Here is a 19380-nt window from a genome sequence, read left to right as displayed (position 1 = left end):
AGATCCCGGAACCCCAGAAGCCTGTCAGTGACGCTGACCAGGGATGGTAGAGCGGGAGTGCTGAGCCCCAAACCTCTAGGGGGTCGGCCTGTCCTTCTGCGGCAGCTGTGTGCCCCGTGCTGCCCAAACTGCTTAACTCGCCAGGACTCGGGCTTGGCTAAGGTGGCTCCATGCCGTTCCTGGGCCTGGCTCGAACACTCACCACCCCGCTGCCACCAAAGGTAGCTGCTCCCAGGAAGCAGAGCACGGTATGTCAGGGAGCATTTCCGTGGCTGTCAGCACGGTGAGTCCTGTCAGGGCTGACAGAGACAGGCCTCCCTCCCCCTCTCCCCTGGGGCACTGGAGTTGATTGCTCTGACACACCCTGGATGGAGAGGGGGTGTGACAGAGCCTCAGGTGACACACAGCAGACTGCAGCTGCCTGATGCTTGAACACAGGTGTCTTGGTTTCGGTCCCAGAGGTGAGGGAAGGCAGGGAGGGCACTGGCCAGGAGAGGGTGGCCTGAGCTTCAGGCCGCAGGCAGGGCGAGATCTTAGGGCAAGATTTCTGAATCCTCGCTTCCAGGAGGCAGCAGCAGGAGCTGGGCCAGGTCTGGGGGTGTTGCTGGAATTAGCTGGGCCAGGCTCGGCCTATGTACGGTGAGCACGGACCCAGGCTCAGTCAGCCAAGGTGTCTGGCTGGGAATGCTGGAAGCAGGGGCTTGGCCGAGGCAGAGGGAGAGACTCGTGCTGGTCAGGGAGGGAAGGACCCAGAACCAGGCTCTGTGGGGCCCTGCGGGGCGTGGGAGGCCCTGCCTGGATTAGTCCTGTTTGCAGCAGCATAACAGTCATGATAACAATAGCCACTATTTGCTGAGTTCCTGCCTGTGTTGGACCCGATATAAAACTCTCTAGAATCTCTTTGAATCCTTAGAACAGCACTGCACCATTTTAGGAGTGAGGAAACTGAGCCCCAGGTTTTGGGTTTATTAACCCCAAGGTGTCACAGTTCTATGTGGCTATAGAAACAGGATTCGAACCCAGGTCAGCCAAGCCCCTGGCCTTCACAGCTGTTTCAAAGCCCAGCAAGTGGCAGAGAGCCCCTTTCCATGTCTCCCAGGGGCCAAGGCTCGGCCTCCCAGGACTGTGGGCCCTGATGGCAGGGCTTCCCCAGCGCCCCCGAGCAGAAGGATGGGCCCTGAGGTGGGCACCCACCTTCCACATGGCCTGGCCCGGGGCTGGGGACACAGGGGCATACAGAGCCCACACGGTCTCTCAGGGGAGCTGCTGACGGCCCTGGTACATGGAGTCCCGGGTCTGTGAATGCCTGCGCTTTCTCTCTCTTGCTTGTTCAGGCCCCAGACAGTGCCAGGGTCTACGGGTTTCAGCCCACAACTAAGTGAAGACTTCCTACATGGGAGGTGCTGAACCAGGCCCACGAGGGGCGAGCTGGGCTCCCTGCCTAACTCCCCCACTCTCTCCAGTGGCCTCCCTGGCTAGGGGTGGTGGCTCCTTGTAGCTGCCCGGGGAATGGCTCTATGTCCCGCCCCAGAACAAGGAGGCCCCCGCAGGCTGTCAGACGGGCATCCAGGTGCCAGCGGGGCTCTGTGGCCACAGCTCCCTGCAGGATGACTGCAGGTAGGGCCCCTGCACATTTCTGGTGTGACAGAGGGATGTGGGCTCCCGCAGCCCGTGTCCTGGCACGTGCCCTCTGACTCTTACCCATGTTGGGGACCTGAGCTGGGGACTCCCCACAGGAGTCTCCCCAAACCCCTCTTTCAGCACAAAGGGCGCAATACTCCCCACGGGACCTAATTTCTTTGGAACTGACAATATTTTCTGAGAACTTTGTCTCTAAATTAAGAAATCTTCTGGCAATTCAGAGTCAACAAAACTGTCTGCTCTGGATTTCCTCCTCAATCCTCTAAGCTAACCTCACGGAGAATTCCCAAGCCTCGCGACCCCAGGGTCACCCTTCCAGACTGATGCCTTCTCCCCAAACCAATGCCGGTTTCAAGTGTGTCTCTAAAAGGTGAACCTTCTCCCTCTTTAGGAGGGAGGAGAGAAGAGAGAGCAGGAATTAGGGAAGAGGGGACGTGCTATCGGAAGAGCTTGTCCATCTGATGTCTTTACTCGGCTCTGGGCACGGCCGTGGGAGTCTGGGAACATTGCCGGCAGTGGACGTGGGCAGCGGCCCTGCCCTCAGGAAGCCTGCTCTGTGGCTGGGGGTAAACGCCACTCTCATGCACCCAACCAATACCAACCCCACGTGCCCCGCATAGTTCTAGGCACCCAAGGTACGCAGCAGACACAACGTCATGTCCCTGCACTTAGGGAGCTTCCTTCCAAAGGATGGGGGCGCCGGGGAGAGGACGGGTGATAAGTAAGTAACACAGTCGATGTTGCAACAATGTGGACGCATCCTGAGAGATTTTGCCAGTGATGGAAGCCTCACCCAGGAGTCCGTGCTGTATGATTCCATTTATATGAAGTTCTAGAACAGGAAAAACTAACCCATGGTGGAAAATCTGAACAGTGCTGCCCTCTCAGAAATGGAGACTGGGATGAACAGGGAAGGGAACTTTCTGGGATGGTGGTGACGTTCGGAATCCTAATGCGTTGATGAGGCTGTGTCGGTGAGACACTGATTAAACCCATCAACTAGTACACCCACATCTGTGCGTGGAATTGTTTCATTGTATGCAAATTTTACCTTGCGGCAAAAAAGAGCCAGACATAAATACTGAACTCTGGCTACCGGTATGCATGCTGAAGCACTCAGGAGGGGGTGGATGTTGCCTGCAGCTTAGTTTGCAAAGCATGAAAAATAAATAAGATGAATTGCTGAATAGATGGACATATAGGTGATAAAACAATATAGTAAAATGTTAATGGTAGAATCTGGGTGATCGGTATGAGGGTGCTTGTCAAATTCGCTCAACTTTTCTGCATATCTTAAACCTTTCATAGTAAACGGTTGAGGGGGCACAGTGGTTTGCTGGAGAGTGAAGGAATGTTAGATGGGGTGTCAGGCAGACCTCACTGAGGAGCTCATAGTTCAGCTGAGACCTGAATCTTTGCGTTGACCATGGAAGACCCAGGTTGGTCCCCCAGGCAGAGGGCAGAGCAGGTGCAAAGGCCCTGAGGCCAGAAAGCTCAGCTCATTTGAAGAGCAGGAAGGAGCCAACCTGGCTGGAGAGTGCTGAGGGAAAGGCAGAGCAAGGTGACGCAAGCCCTCAGAGGTCTTGGAAAGGGTGTTATTTTAAGTGTCCTGGAGACTTACTGAACTGATTGAATGTGACATAATATGATTTGGGATGTAAGTGGCCCACTCTGGCTACTTTGTGGACAAGGGACCACAGGGGAAGGGGAGACTCGTGCTGGTGGAGGAGAGAGCCAGGGCTTCAACTTGCTCAAGACAGAAGAGGAAGGTACCAGTTTAGGACATGCTTTTGAGGGGAGAAGGAAAGTAGTGAGGACAAGAGAGGGGTCAAAAATGGTTGGCCTGAGCCCGAGTGGCTGGCGATGCGTTTACTGTAACAGGAAGATGGGAGGAGGCCGGGCTCACAGAGGAAACTGAGAGTCCTGCTTTGGCCAGGAAAAGTCTGAGATAGTGGCTCAGCATTCAGGAGGGAAGCACTGATTCGACAGCTGGGTATAAAAGCCTGGTGCTTGGCGGTGAGATCAGGGATTTACACAGTTTTTGGCATAAAACTGGCATATGAAGCCATGGAACTCGAGAAATGACCCAAGGGGATGGTGTAGACAGAGAAGAGAAGGCTTAGGAAGCCCAGGGATGTTCCAGTGGTTGGGGGATGAAGAGAAGGGGAGGGGTCTGCACGTAACAGGCAGCGACGGAGATAGCCAAGTGTTTCACAGCAGCAGAAGAGAACATTCCAGAAGGAGGGAATGGCCAACCCTGGTAGGTGCTGCTGGTAGGTCAGGAAAGATGAGGGAAGAGACCTGACCTTTGGATTTCACAGTTTGGGAGTCACTGGTGAGTTCAAGACAGTGTCACAGTGGTACGGAGGAGGAGGAGACTGGAGGGTGCAGGGCAAGGAAAGGACATGAGGGGGCAAGGGGTGACAACCGGACACACGTCTGAGCTCTCCCATCCTGAGGGGGCGAGTTTCATTAAGTGGGAAAAGTGTCTGCTGGCTGAGGGGATGGTCTAGTGGGACAGAAGGGACGAGGGTGAGGTCACCCAGGTTCCAGAGACTTCTGTGAGCGCTGCTCTGTGGGCTGGAGGCTCCCCTAAGCATCAGTGAACCTCTTGCTATGGCCCAACGAGGCCTGCAGAAGGTAAGAGCTGGCTCATGGCTGCTCATGACAGTGATGCCTGTGTGTACCTGTGTTCACCTGTGCACACCTGTCTAGGTAAAACCTTTGGACATGACTTTGGAGTGCATGGTGTGTGCCACATGGGAATACCTGCAGCCTCAGGGCCACCGAGATGTTATGGGTGGTAAAAGCAGTTATGACACCATATCGTGGACCAGAGTCTGCAACACGCCCAAGCTGACCAATGTCAACTGCCGGGGTGGGGGTGGGGAGAGGCTGCTGGGGGTCTGAGCCCACGCCTGACATTTATGTATGGAGCTTCTCACCAAAGACTCACATTTTCCAGCTCACTCTATCAAATGACATCTGAATTTCACTCTCGGTCCTTTGAGTTCTTTCAGAGGCAAAACAAAGTTTCCTGAGACAGACTTTTGTTTTTTGCTTTGGAAAGCACCCTTTCCCCTTTGCTCCAGAGAAGGCTAGGATGCTAAAGGCAGGATGTCGGCGGAAGATTACACGAAAAGGATAATTAAACAAAAGCCTCACGATGATAAGCCACCTAGACAGGAAATCACGACGCTTTGCTTTCCCATCTTTGAAGGATGTTCTGTTTAAGGGGAGCCAGGATTATTTGGCTTGATAAATAAAGATGGTAACCAAACTGTGTCACCCATTGTTCTGCCCTCATATTAAAAGCAGTTGCTTAGCCAAGCTGACAACATGCACCCTGGATGCAGAAACCCCTTGGCAGACGGAAGGATTAAGAGACTGACAAATTCTGGATAATAAGACTAATTAATAATTCCCATCTCGGAGGGACTGCAGTGCCAGCAGCTTCCTTTTTCCTCTGTCTGCCAGTCTGGGCTGGGCAGCCCTGTCCTCTAAGGGCTGAAGGACAGAGGAAGGTTTGCAGGATGGGCCACATAGATGGCGGGCAGTCACAGTGGGGTACAGGGGGATGGCTGGAAGGTGGCAGTTCCATTTCACTGACCGTGTATCAAGTTCCCGCCTGAGACGGCAGAGTAAATTAGCAGACAGGGCTCATCATCACACTGTCGCACTGACAGACCCAGCATGTTCCCATTTGCAAGGTGGTCAGGATGGGACCTTCTCCAGGGACCTTTGTTGCCCAAGTACACACACCCAGCCAATCCCCGGAAGCAAATGCCATCGCAGACTGACGACCACAGCAGCCACCGTCTGGGGGCTTCCATGTGCCACGCACGACACTGAGACCTTTGTGGGCGTTTGGTAAATCCATCCTCCCAGTGGACCTCAGGAGAGGTACTTGATGCCCATTTTACAGAGAAAGAAATAAAATTCAAAGAGGTTAATTCACTTGGCCAGTAAAAGGTGGAGCTGAATTCACACGGTGCGGGGAAGGACCACAGGCCCAGGTGCTCCCAGCAGGTAGACAGAGAAAGCCTTCTCATTTGCTCCGCCGGCTCCCCCATACTCAGTGCCCCCGTCATCCACAGGTTGGGGGCAGAGGGTCCCGCCCCGCAGAGGGCTACAGTAGCAAAGGCAGCTGTAATTACAAGGTGAAGGTCAAGCAGCGGAGGCGTGGTCACAGGAGACCCTCTGGGTGGGTGGCCAGCTGAAAAAGCCAAATGTGGCCCCTGCCTGGACATCCCCCCATCACTAGAGGAGGGACCCAAGATGAAGGAATCTTATGGAAAATGCCCAGTCACTCTCCATAGAGAGGACGATGGCCGCTTTTGGGGACTGGCCATATTTTTCTGGAGGCTTTAGGTGGGTCCAGCAGAGGCCCTGGCATCGTAAATTGCAATCAAGCAAAGATGTCTAAGAAGGAACTAATATCGGCTGTGCCATGCAGCCTTGGCGAAGATCCTGAAATCTTAATGGAATTGAGCAGTTTTTTGCACAGCACCGTGAATCCCTAATGTCCACCTTATCACGTTATTCAAGGCACATTCAATGGAAAAAGAAGTGGGAGCTGCTAGTTAGAATAAAACCAGAACAAGAAGGCAGCTCAAGAATGACCGTCTGACACCATGACTCGCTGTCGAGCTCGCTCGCCGACACCTGCACCTTCCCCAGAGGCAGAGGCCCTCACCGCTGCCTGGCTGCCTGTTCCCCTCTCCCCAGACGAAAGCTTTCCAGGGGGCTGGCAACACGGGCCTTGGGGCCACCTGTCCTGTCCTGCAGCGTCCTCCGTGTCACCACGGTGTGTCCTGCCAGGGGGCCTCCGCCCACTGGAGCGTCCCCCTCTCCTCTCCACGCCACCCTACCTGGTGCCCTCCATTCACTTCTCCTTCAGGGCCAGTACCCGCTGTGGAGCCCCATCTGATGGCCCCATAGCCCCTTGCCCTTCTTTCCAGACCCTGTCCATCCCATCATTGGCTAACTGTGCAACCTCTTACCGGAAGCTCATCTTTCCTGCTCGACTGTAAGTGCCGTGAGGTCAGAGACGGAGTCCAGGCCAGTTGCCCCTCCTGCCTGTCAAGTCCTGCTGACCTGCAGCACGGTCCCTACGCACTCCAGTCGCATTTCCATGTGGTCATAATAAGAACCAGCCTCACGGGTGTGCAGAGTGTCTACAGTGCCCAGGGCATGGAAGCCCATCACAGACAACGGCTATTGTTACTGTTACTGATAATAAAAAAGAACACAAGAAAAGGCTTTTGCTCCCTCTGTCACCTGGAGACGCATTCACAGCAGCACCGGACATGCAGCCTCCGGTGGTCCAGCTCCATCTTTCCTGCTCTCTTCTTCTGGGCCCAAGCAAAGACTGGGGTAGGGGCGCGGGCCTCCCCGCACACTCTCCAAGTCACGTGACTGGTACCGGGGCCAGGGATACCTGACCTGAGGGTTCCTCCCCAACAGCCCTGGCCCGTGGCACTGGAGCCCGTGGTGCTAGAGCCTGTGACACCGGAGCCTGTGGCGCTGGAGCCTGTGGAGCTAACCCCACCACGCTTGTTAGTCCCAACTGTGGCTGTGCACCATGGCCCATGCCTGCCACACGTCAGAAAGGGCAGGACACCCTCATCGCGTTCTTCCATCCCTGAGCTCACCTCCTCCAGGAAGACTCCCCTGACCAGCAGCCCATACCATGATCCCGTCTCCAGACTCATTGTGCTGACCGGCTTCAGGGTCACCTACCAGGCACATAAGTTCAGGGTGACAAGTGACTTTGGTGCCACAGGGCCCTGTACCTGCTGCTCCACACAGGAGTCCCCCCCAAACACTCGGGGCCCAGCCACCCCCTCCTTTGTGCTGCCTAGTCCCTGGTCAGTCGGGGTGTGACAGCCAGGGTGTGGAATAAAGAGACCGGATCAGACTTGAGTCCTTCTTGGCACCGATATCCGTGAGGTTAGCACATCCAGGATGTGTGAGCTGCCTGTTCTGCTCACCGCTGCTCACCGCCACACCCACGTCCCCCACGCCTGGCCACTGCAGCCTGTGGGCTCTCGAGGATGGGGACTGCATCTGTTTAAAAGGCCCAGCTCAGCCCTGGCTGCCCAAGCCTTTGAGGTTCCCTTATTCTCCTGGACCTTCGGTTTTTTCTGCTGTGAAAATCAGGGTGAATTCCCTCGATCCCAACTCCGTCCAAGGACAGAAGACACTGGACTTGGAGTTGCCGAGGGCTGCCTGGTGCCAGGGCTGTGGTCGCCCTGAGCCACATGCGCGATCAGGAAGACCGTCTGCCTTGGCTCAGGCCACACATGGCACCTGCCACGTCCTCCACGTTCTGAGGCTGAGGATACGACAGCAGGGCTGGGCTGAGCTGCCAGCTTTCAAGGCACCATGTGTGCGGGTGCACGGTGTCTGGCTGTCCTGGGGCGCCTGCCCCTCCCCGCCAACCCAGACCAGAGACCAGGGACCTCGCTGACACCTACTCGCTTCCCTTCCTCGAAACAGCTGATGGGTCAAGGATCCCCTTTGGGACAGAGGCAGCCTGATGGCAGCGCCCCACTCACTGCCCTAAGCCCCAGCAAACCCTCGTTTGGTGGTGAGCCCTGCAGAATCTAAGGGTCTCCATAAGCAGGCGACGCCGTTCAAGGACCCACTACAGAGCGGGCTCTGTGACACTTTGTTTTCCAGCCACGTCTATGTCACCCGATGAAACATAAAAATGGTTACTGGGCAAGAAGCCTCGAGTGGTTTTTAGGATGCTATAATATCCTCCATTAAAAAAATGATGACAGAAAGAGAGGGAAAGAGAGGGAAAAAGAAGGAAGGAAGGGAGGAAGGGAGAGAGGGAGGAGGAGAGGAGGAGAGGAAGGCTTTTCTTCTGCTGGACTGTACCCTGCATCTCCGGATGGTGTGGGAGTGGAATCCAGCTCACGCCGAGGGGAGACGCCCCGACACTTAGGACGAGCCTGAGCCTGAGGGGTGACTGTGGACACGCACTTCTGGCCCCCCTGCTCAGGATTCTCGCCCTTTCTGTGATCTGGCTCACCTGAAGGGTACCCCTGAGGGGTGGGGGGCATGGTCTTAAGTGAGGCCGCCTTTCCAGAAAAGGTGGATGGTGGGGAAGGCACTCAGTTTGCAAAAGAGCTGATTATTCCCCAGACGATTTCAAGTCTTGAGTGGAGAGGGCATAAGGGACATTTATAACAATGACAACACCACCACTTCTCAAACACGTGTCCCTCTGTGTCCAGCTGCAGGGGAGGGGGCTAGAAGGGAGGAGACGCCTTGGCCAGCTTGTGTTTTGGGGGGCCGGGGCTGGCTCCAGCCCATCTCAGCCTCACTGTGAGAGAAGGGGAGTCACAAAAGCTTTCTTTGGGACATCAGGATGCCAGCTTGCAGCATACTTGGCACTGATGGCGTCGAGTTATCATCTGTTGGGTGCTGGGCGACATTCTATCAGCACTCCGTTTCATTTATAATAATTCTCACAACGGCCCCATGAAATCAACACTATTATTGTCCCCATTTTACTGATGAGCAAACCGAGGCTCAGAGAAATCAGAAAGATGCCCAGAGTGACACAGCTAATAGGTGCTTCCACGGGTGCCTCCAACCCCACTATTTTATGGGGTTAAAACAAACACCGTCCCAAACAAAGGGCCAATGGGTGCTCCAGGCGGGTGCCTCGCAAGGCAGCCTTCACAAAACATGCAGATGACAGGGGCAGGAGTCCCAGAACCCTGCAGGATGCCTCCACTTGACCCAGTGGTACCCCACTTTGTCACTTCAGGGAGGTGATAGGCTCTGAGGACCCTTCTTGGGGAGCCAGAGGCTATGGGCTCAGAGAGGGACCGTCACATTCCCCAGACAGGTCCGGTGTCAATGGAGAGCAATATACTGGATTCCCATCAGCAGTGGTGTTGGGACACAGCCAGACCCACTGGGGGTGACAGAGTTCACTCGGGGTCCTGAGGCCTTGCTCAGTGGGCAGGAAGGGAGGCCCCTGAAGGAAGGTGGGGCTCCCCAGGACAGGCTGGGGTCAAGGCCTGTGGCTGGTACAGAGGCTGAAAGTGGGCTGTTCACCATGATGTCCCCAGAGCGTGAGCAGAGGTGGCTTCTCAGGGGCTCTGCCTGAGAAGCTCCAGAGCCTGGGTCAGACTGGGGAGGCCGCTGGCCCCACTTCTCCTCAGTGGCTGATGTTTTAAACCCCTTCTCCTGGCATGAGAAACACTCTCCTTGCAAGGGCCCCCTCTGGGGTGCCCCAAGCAGTCCTGCTCTTTCTGTCTCAGGAAAGCCTGCTATCAGGATAGGGTGGGCAGGAAGTTAACTGTGCTGGGGGCGGGATGCTAGCCGGGGGCCCGAAACTCAACACAGAGATGTTGGGCTTCAGCTCGACACCCAGGCCTCACCAGGTGGGGCAGGTGGAGCAGTGTGGTTCTCACCGGTACTTGAAAGAGGAGCCGGGAGCTCCACCTGAGCAAGGTCGGCGGTCTTCCTCCTTTCCTAGAAGACAGTGAGGCCTAGACGGAGGCCTCCCTGCACTCCCAGATGTGGGGGCTCTCTGGGGGCCGGGGAAGCCTGCAGAAGCCCCTTTTGAGCTGGCACCCCATCGCCACCACCCCTGCACTCCACTGGGTCGCTTCATCTGCCCAATTGCTGTGGTGCATGGTGCAGCCTGTACCCCTGCACTCACTGCTGGGGGAAGGCAGGAAATAGTGTGGAGGCAGAGGACAGGCAGCTGCATGACCTGGGAGGGACCAGCGGCTCAAAGCCATCTGTCTCTAGCCCCTCCCCATAAGGACGGGTGACGATGGTGCCAGGGAGCCATGCAGGGCAGCGATGGGCGCCTCCCCTGACTGGGTGACTGTGAGACTCTGGGGGGCCTGGTCTTCTCCCAGGGGAAACAGGGCCAAGGTGAGAGTGCACTGCCCAGGACTCAGAGCCTATGGTGCTGGCTGTGTGGTCACAGCATCTGACGCTCAGGGTCCTCAGGGCTGAGCTGGAGGCCGGCTCCTCTGTAACCCAAATGTCCTAGAGCTCAGAACCCAAACCTCTGCCATTCGACAGCGAGCCAGGAGCCCCCAGGCCCCAGGGGCTCTGTGATGGCACAGCAGCATTCACGGGCCTGCAGGCCTCAGTCTGTGCTGAGGGGGTGGGCCGGGAAGGAGCCTCCCGCTGCCTGCACCCCGGTGAGCTGGTCTGGGCATCCAAACAGCCACTGACTGGGGGCAGCAGCCGCACAGGGACACACCCCCTGCTTCACTCCAGCACAGAAATCATTCATTAAGCATTTTAGAGGACAAGGGCAAAAAGGAGAACACTCAGAAGCAGAAATAGTTTCCAAATGAGCCATACAGCGTCTGCTGGGAAGTCTGGCCTGAAGGGGGTCTGTTCTCCTTGGGGGGGGGCAGGGGAGAAGCACACAATAGGATGAAATGTGGGGACCCAAGAAAAGGATGCAGGAGGAGGCAGGGAGCCCTGCGCCAAAGCACTGGAAAACCCCACACAGGAAGACTGCAGGGGGCAGGGATGGAGTTTACTGGCACTTGCTGTCTGGCTCAGCCTCGGAGCAGCCCAGCCGGCAGGAGGGGCTACATCTCCCGTGTCCCCCAGCAGGACTCAGGGACCAGAAGGAGTGGGGAGGCCTGACCCCAGCCTGGCTCCACCGCTGACCAGCTGGGTGACCCTGGGTCTGAAACTGCTCTCTCTGGGCCTCAGCATCTATCTAGGCAACGCGGCAGGGAAGCTCGATGGAGCCTAAGGGCCCTGCCAGCTGGGACACATGCTAACGACTTGATGGGGAGAGGAGACGTGTGCCAGCCAGCATCAGGGCTTCTCAAGGTCACAGGGCAAATCTGCCAATGGCCCTGCCCCAGCTGGAAAAGTGGCCTGAGCCCGTTTGGGCTCAGAGCGGCCTGGGGGGTCTGGAGAGGCCGCCCTGAGCAGGTGACCTCATGTGCTGCCCAGTCACAGCAATGACCGTCTGCAGCTATGGGCTAAAGGGACCTCCGTCGTCCACTCCAGCAGAGCCTCTGGTCCCTCGCTTATCCCTGCTCATGTCCTAATAAAATATTTATTAACAGTGAAGAGAGAAGGAGCGCACTCTCCCCGGAAAGCAAGGTCACTTGGACACTCTAAGTGCCACATCAGCTCCTACCTCCCTCCTCCCCGACCTCTGCTGCTAGCAGGTGTGGCCGACCTCCATGCCCCGGGTCTGCCATGCCCACCCAGTGCGGGGGCACCAGGCTTCGGCAGCACAATCCCGGCCCCTCCTTCTCTGGCTGAGGCTTAGTGCTGGGGACACAGGTCCGTCCCTCGGTGAGCTGACAGTCTGACTGGAGAGGAAACCCAGGCCTGTGTTCCCTGCTGTGCTAAGTGGCCTTAGCACGTCAGTAGCGGTATCACATCAGAAGCGGTATCAGTGTGAGGATCTCAGGCCGGAGGCTGACTGGCAGGCGATGCCCACTGAGCTGGGACAGCCGGCGGATGCGGGGTGGGGCTGCTCCTTGAAGAAACCCTCCATCATCCAGAAGCCCGCCCTTCCGTCCTCATTCTTCCTCCAAGCCCCCTTCCTTTCTGGAAGGTTCCCCTTGTCCCAGCCAGCCTGCTCACCCTGGGCAATAGCCACTGTCCCTTCTCCCAGCTGCTCATCCTGTTCAGGGGACCAGGCTGGCTTCTTTGGAGCTCAGCTGGCACCAAGCTGCCTCCTTTCTCAGCTCTTACCGCTGTCACCGTTTTGACACCTTCACTCCCACCCAATCCTTTCCCGCGGTAATTAGTGTCAGAGACAAACTTGGGCTAATTTCCACCTGGGGCAGTGTCTCATGGCTCCTTTCCTATTTAATATCAGGGAAATGAAATCCGGCCACATCGTCATTATCCTGGCGGTGTCATTAGCACCAGAACAAACTGCCCCGAGCGCCGGCTAGCACGTGTGCTCTCAGCTCTGCGTGGGATGTGACCACGCTAATTGCTTTGGCCTTCCTCAACCTCCTACTGGCCAGACCGATTGGGGAGAGGAGCCCCCCACACCTGTGTGTATTGCCCCCCGTCACCTGCTCACAGAAATAAGAGTGACATTCAAGGATGCAGCACAGAGGGGGTGAAGTGACCACTTTCCTGGGGATCGGGGGGTGGCAAATCAGCTCTGAAGAAACCGGATCCTGTGATTCTGGACTTTGGGGAGACTCAGGCTCCCACGACAGCTGGAAGGTAACAAACCCAGATACACAGGAATCACTCCAGCATACAGTGGCCAGGATCGAAGTGCCAGGGAAGGGGCCGCGGGACAGAGGAATGGGACCCGTCCTACTTCTCGCTGCGTCTCAGAAACAGGGCAGGAGCAGCCAAATCTAACCGGGACCTGGCTCGAGGTGCTCAAACGATGATATCCAGTTTGGAAAGTAATAAGCTCAGACCCCATGGCTGCCCGATGATGTCTGATTCCAGGAAAGTAAATTTAGTGAAATTAAAAAGCCACAAGAGTGTGATGGAATGAGAGGAGGCAGGCGGAGGCGTGGGTGCGGGAGAGCAGGCCTGGAGGGGAGGGAGCATCCTTGAAAAGCAGACAGCTGGGGCTGCCGGAGAGGATAGCTGGCAGGAACCTGGCTTCTGGGGCGTTGCTCCAACAGGAAGGCAGTACCTGGCCGGGTAGAGAGGGTGCAACATGCCGGCGACGTGTTCTAATGGGGCCATGAAAACCGAAAAGGAAAAAAGCCCACAGGGACCTGGGGTTGGGAAGCCCAGGAAAGAGTCCAGGCTGTTTGGGGTGTGCAGCCCGAGTCTGAACCTGGGGACACGGGGAGGGCTCTAACCCCACCAGATCTCTGCTCTCAAAGTGGAGCCCCACAGCCCCCTCCTGCAGCCAGGTAAAAGAGAACTGCTTTGGGTGCGTTCTTATTAACCAGACAGGGGAAGTTTCATCCCATGATCACCTGAAGGTCCCTTTCACAAGGACACAGGACCGAGCAATTAGAAAACCAGGTGCTACCACGCCGACCTCCAAGGAAGGCAGACCCCAGGAAACTGACAACAGGACAAGGTGTCAGGGAAGCAGTATCTTTGCAAATCAGCACATCGGCCTGTCTCAGGCGTCATCCGCTAATGAACTTGCTGAACCATAGACAATTATCTCTGGGAACTGACGGAGAACAGAAAGGGCTTCGTGGCGGGGGCTGGGCAGAGCCCTGACATCCACACCCAGACTGTGGGCCCTATGGACACCTGTGAGGCCCCTTCCCTGGGACCAGAGGCCTCCCTGCGCTCCATGGCGTGTGCGGCTGACCTCTCTGAACACGTGCCAGGGCGTTGGGAGGTTGCCGGGGGAGGGCTTCCTTTCCCATCTGCCAGGCTCCTCCCAACCACACCCCCAGGTCTCAGAAGCCCCCAAACCGCTGGGGCCCAGGGGTTGGCGAACTTGAACAACAGTGGATGCAGACGGGGGACCCACAGCAGGAAAGGCCAGAGGCAGTAGGAAGAACTTGGGGTGATGGTGCCAGTCCCACCAGGTTCTAAGAGAGCAGCTGCAAGTCAGAGGACGAGCCTTGAGAAGGACCCAGGTCCAGCCTGACCAGACGCATTCCTTGACCCTTCCCACTCAGAGAGGCACCTTCTACCAGGCAAGATGACCACCAGTGACCACCGATCGGCAAGAGGCTAAGCGACCTGGGCGCTGTCCCAGGCCTGACTCAGCGACGCTGTGCACCCACCGTGGACAGAGATCTGGGAGCCAGGTCTCCTTAGGCCGCAGTGACAACCACGCAGCTTCTCCACCCCGCTACACCGCAGACATGAGCAGTCGGCTACAGAGCTCCTTCCTGTTGAGCCAGGGGCTCCCCTTCTCGCAACAACCATCCCGATCAATCCCACCACACCTGGCACGCCTCCAGAAGCTGATTTTCCACACATGCCAACGACTAACTCCCAAGGGCACATGACTGCGCAGCTTTCAGCTGACAGGCATTTCGCAGTCAGGGGCAGGATGCTCGGCCTCTTTTCTGACCTCACCCAGAGGAAACTGAGGCACTCTGGAAACACCCGGTGGGGCTTTGTTCTCAGGGGTGGGCGAGGACCCCCCCACACCCGGCTTCCTCCCCTTCCTGGCACCTGACAATGTGCCAGCCAGCCGCACTGCTGGTCTCAGCGCCACACACCCGCCGACGTCCCTAGGAAAGCCGGTCAGGGCACCTCAGCCCGGGCCGCCGCACGCGGGAGCCCCACCGCATTCGTCTCCCTCCGCAGACCCGTCCCCAGCACCGGAGACGGGAGGAGAATCCAGTCCCAGCCACCTACCTGAAGGAGCCAGTAGCACCTCCTGTGGAAGGTGGGGATGATGGAGGAATGGACATAGCAGCCGTACAAGCACTAGGGAGAAAGGAAAAACGAGAATTCAGTTGGAAAGAGGGAAGGAAGGGAGGAAGACGGCGCAACAGACCAGGAGCAAGCAAGGGCCACGGACGCCACCAGCCCGGGGAGACCTAGGGGCAGGCGCCTCCGCGTTTGGTTCCAGGACCGACAACAAGCTCCAGGACGGTCTCTACGAAGCACAGCTGGGAAACATGGATGGAGATCGGGGGTGCTTACCCTTTTGGGGGCCGTGGAGCCATGTGAGAACCCAGAAAAGCCAGGGACCGGGGGAGTGCACATTTTGGCCTATAATTTTAGGGGCTTGGTGTTCCCCTCTAAGACGTTCATTCACAGAGCCTCGGTTAAGACCCCCGTGGGGTACCGGGAGGACCTGAAGGTTACGAAATTGTTTCAAATACACGCACACCCTAGGCCTTTCCCAGCCCAGCAGCGTCACGATGGGCGGGGCATCCCTGGATGGTGGGGGAGGGGGAGGAGGGGAGGCGCAGCTTTTCTAGGACTGACCTCCAGAGCCCAAGAGGTGCCTGCACACACCCCCACTTTCTGGCTATTATTTACAGTTTACTTATTTATTTGTCCTAAGTATAAACTTGCATCTTTTGCAGATGGATTTAGTTTTGGAAAATAGCCAGAGCCAGGTTGGATACAAGGAATAGAAGGATGGGAATTCAAGTTCAGGAACAGCTGCGGAGGGACATAGACCCCCCCCAGGTGGGTGGGGCTGACTGCTGGGGGGGGCGGGACAGTCAGGGCAGCCGCTGTGCTTCGTGGGGTGTTGCCTGTGCAAACAGCCCTGCACATCATGGGGGCTGGCTTTCAGGCAGAGGTGGGGAAAGAGGGCTAAGGACACGTCAATCAGGTCCCTCTCACTGTCCCACTCGGAGCGGCTGAGTGGGAGGGGATTTGGCCTTTTCCTTTTAGCTTCCAATTTTAAATCGGAATGCCCTCTTTTCCAGCTCCTTCCCAAAGCACACATTCCAGAAGGGGTGGGGCAGAAAGGGGAGGCAGGACCAGCAGAGCCTTGGGGAAGGATGGGCCAGGTCTTCTGCTCACCTCCTGTTGATCATTTTAATCTCACCTTCATTCCCCACCCCCGGCAGCAGCTCTGCATTTAAAGCTTTCATCACATACTCTGTACACCCCCACAAAGACCAAATGTGAACTGTTTCCACTAGGAGTCCATTTGAGCCCTGCCTGTCTGATTAGCAGAGTTGAAAGAGAAATCATTTTGGACTGTGGGATTCTGGCTGCAAGAAAATCAGATTTCCAATGTGTTAGAACTTTTACAGATTGCTGTCAGCTGGGACCTAAACACCGTACAAACCAAACAAACAAAGCGGAAATTAATTTAAACGATTCCCTTGCAATTCTTGCCCAAGGAATGTATTTATTATTAAGAAAGCAATATTCTTTCCTGACTTTTCAACACACTTTTCTTTTGCTTTTTTAATTTTTGATAACTCACTCCTTCCTGCCACAGTCGATTCTCACTTGGCTATTTTCTGTAAGCGTTTGGTTGCAACAAATGAGCAACCCACCTGCAACTTTAATCAGCTCTTTTCCTTTGGAATTTGCATGCTGTCGTGGGCAGTGTCATGACTTTTACTCACATAATGAGCCAAATGGAGGGAGACATAAATTGTTGTGAGAAGTCTCTCCCGTCCCTTTGAAATAAAAGGCTTCACACCTGTTCTTTCCCACTGTTCCTTCCTCTTGAGACACTGAAACGAGTTCCCATCTTCACCTGTCTCTCTCTTCCCACTGCTATGTGTTGAGTTTGAAAAGAAAACGGTTGATTTGCAATACTTTCCCCCTCACTTCACTACCTTGCAGCAGGGTTGGGCTGCAGTGTCCTTGAACCTCATTTTAAGGAATCCCAGAGAATTTACGAGAATTTACCAAACACCTGTGTGTCCCTCCATGAGCGTTCACAAGAAGAAGAGAGCACGCCTTCACTCCCGAGCCTCCCCTGCCCCCCTCTCTCTAGCACTCTCCCCTACTCAGAACTATCCAATAAGCAGAATAATGTTAAAAAGAAAAACCGCGGTTTCTACATCAGGGCTCATGCATTTTAATCAGAGGAACCCTCAGGGCCTCTCTCAGAACCTCGTTCCACTATTTTTAGATCTTACTCTAACCACCTGGTGATCCCACGTCTCTGGTCTACGCAGAAGAAAAGCACAATATTAGGAGGGCGGGAGAGGTGGCAGACCTCTGACGGGAGCAAGCCACGTCATAAGCAGCGAGGGAGAAGGGAAAGCGCCCCCAGAGCACCCCAAGGATTCGAGAAACCTAAGGGCGTCGGGCCCCTCCCGTGTGCCCTCACTCAGCACACTGGGGGCTCATTTGCCCATCTGTGTTCCCTGCACTGGGAGCCTTAGACCTTCTGAATGATGGCCAATGTTCTCCCATGGTGGCACCTCCAGGACATGGGTCCCTCCAGCATGGTAGAGGAAAGGACCCCGAGGCAGGAAATGTGTAATTTTTATTTGAGATCCTCTGAAGTCTCAGGACTTGGTAAGACACGCCGCACATGACGCAAAACCATCCTGAACAATGGCCCTACATTTAGTGCTGAAAGGGTTGTCGCTGGTTTAGCGTCCTTGTGGGGATGTGCCCTTGGTGAGCTGCAGTCGGCATGCAAGGGCTTCCGGAGAGATGGGCCCTGCTTGGGGAGGGAGACCTGCTGCCCCCCGCAGGACGGTCCTTGTCCTTCCAAGCTGTAAAATGGGCACCGGCCCCCTCCTGTCCCCTGGGTGGCTGTGAGGGTTGAGAGCTGCTGCCCAGATGAAATGGGATCAAGGAGTCTGGGGACTTTAGGATGAGCAGGGTTGGCCAGGGGGGAAGGAGTGCTTCCAGGGGCAGGAAAAGCAGGTGGGGGATGGGAGGTGAGAAGGAACACACTGAGCTTGAGGAACCAACTACAGACAGACGGAGGGACAGACCATGGGATGGACTACAGGGTAAAGTGCAGGGTGGGGGTGGTGAGGGGCCAAGTGGGAGAAACAAGGCTGGCATGGGGGCCATAGCAGGGAGTTTGGCTGCAGCCTGGGGTAGTGGGGACTGAAAGAACAGCATGATCAGATAAGCCTTTCAGAAGCTCACTGTGGCAACAGTGTAGCCAGGGAACAGAGCCGAGGGATGCTGGGCACCGGGAGGCATGCAGAGGCTGGCCGATGAAGGCTCAGGGAAATGGCCACGTTTGCCAGCTGTAAGGAGGACCCCGGCTTTCTGACCAGGTGGACAGGTGCATGGTGGTCCCACTCCCTGGGACAGGGAACGCTGGGGGTGCAGCAGGCTGGGGGGAGGGGCTGATTTCAGATTTCTGCTTGGTGACTTTGAGGAGCTCGTAAGGCATCCCCATGGAGACACAGAATGAAGTACGTTGCAGAGATCTGGGGCTCCGTCAGGGCTGGAAATAGCTGGGCATCACTGGCATGGGATTGGCACTGGAAGCCGAAGGAGAGGCTGGGGAGTGGGTGTGGATGCAGAGCGAAGTCTTTCAGGTAGGCGGAGCAGGTGACGGGGGGAGTTGCCAATGCTGAGAGGGCACAGCCGGCCTGCCCCACCCAGTGCCCTCTGCCCCAGGCCCGCTCCCCTTTTGTTCACCACTCAACCCCAAACCAGCACTGTGGCCTCCCTGGATCTCAGGCGCCCTCGCCAGGTCCCTTTGTCACCCTCATCCTCCCTTTGCAGCCTTTCTGCCAGTTTCCAGCCCATATGACAATGTCACCACCAAGCCAACTGGGAGTTAATGGCACACTATTTCACGAGGCAGCGTATCAAATCCATTCCCTTTACCCACTAATCAAAAAAGCAATCAAGTTTGTCTGTAGCAATCTGTGTTGTACAAACTCCTGGTGGTTTTTTTATCAGGCTCTGGGGGTTCCCTAGGGGCTCCCTGGGTTGAGCTTTTCACTTGGGGTTTATGATGTGGTTGGCGGGAGAGTCACATCCTGGGGCTGCTAGAACAGCTGTGCGTGTGTGTGCGAGTGTGTGAGCGTGAGGTGTGATGCACACGCGTGTGGAGGTGCGTACAGGAAAGCATGCCGTGAGCCCCCTGTTCATGTGTGTACACAAAGAAAGAAACAGAGAAAGCAGCCAGCTACTTATAGCAGACTCAGGAGAGCGTCACCCTGCAGACGAAAGCAGCGCTCAAATTCGTCACATTTAGAGAATTAAGGCCCAACAGCTTCCCTTTCACATGACACTTGAGCAAGGAAGAAATTTTTCTTAAATACTCAAAATTGCTTTTATGACACTATAGGGCTTTTTTTCCTTCTTAAATAAAAAGGAACGATAGAATTACAGGGGAAACCAACAGCAAACAAGAGCTCCCTTCAGTTCGAAGTAAACACTTCCCACAAAGAAAAGGAC

General features: G+C 56.0%; 1 protein-coding gene across 16 annotated transcripts in view; it reads right to left on the bottom strand.

Annotated features, from left to right (window-relative positions):
- Positions 1–19380, bottom strand: part of CAMTA1 (calmodulin binding transcription activator 1) — an 818639-nt gene that overhangs the window by 219706 nt on the left and 579553 nt on the right. For all 16 annotated transcript variants that reach the window (XM_033113419.1, XM_033113420.1, XM_033113429.1 and 13 more), the window contains one exon: positions 14929–15000. In XM_033113419.1, the coding sequence (XP_032969310.1) occupies positions 14929–15000 (72 nt within the window). The remainder of the gene's footprint in view (positions 1–14928; positions 15001–19380) is intronic.

This window comes from Rhinolophus ferrumequinum, chromosome 9 (assembly GCF_004115265.2).
Source record: "Rhinolophus ferrumequinum isolate MPI-CBG mRhiFer1 chromosome 9, mRhiFer1_v1.p, whole genome shotgun sequence".
Lineage (NCBI taxonomy): Eukaryota > Metazoa > Chordata > Mammalia > Chiroptera > Rhinolophidae > Rhinolophus > Rhinolophus ferrumequinum.
Note: the sequence above shows the minus strand (reverse complement) of the source record. Positions and strands in the feature narration are given on the sequence as shown.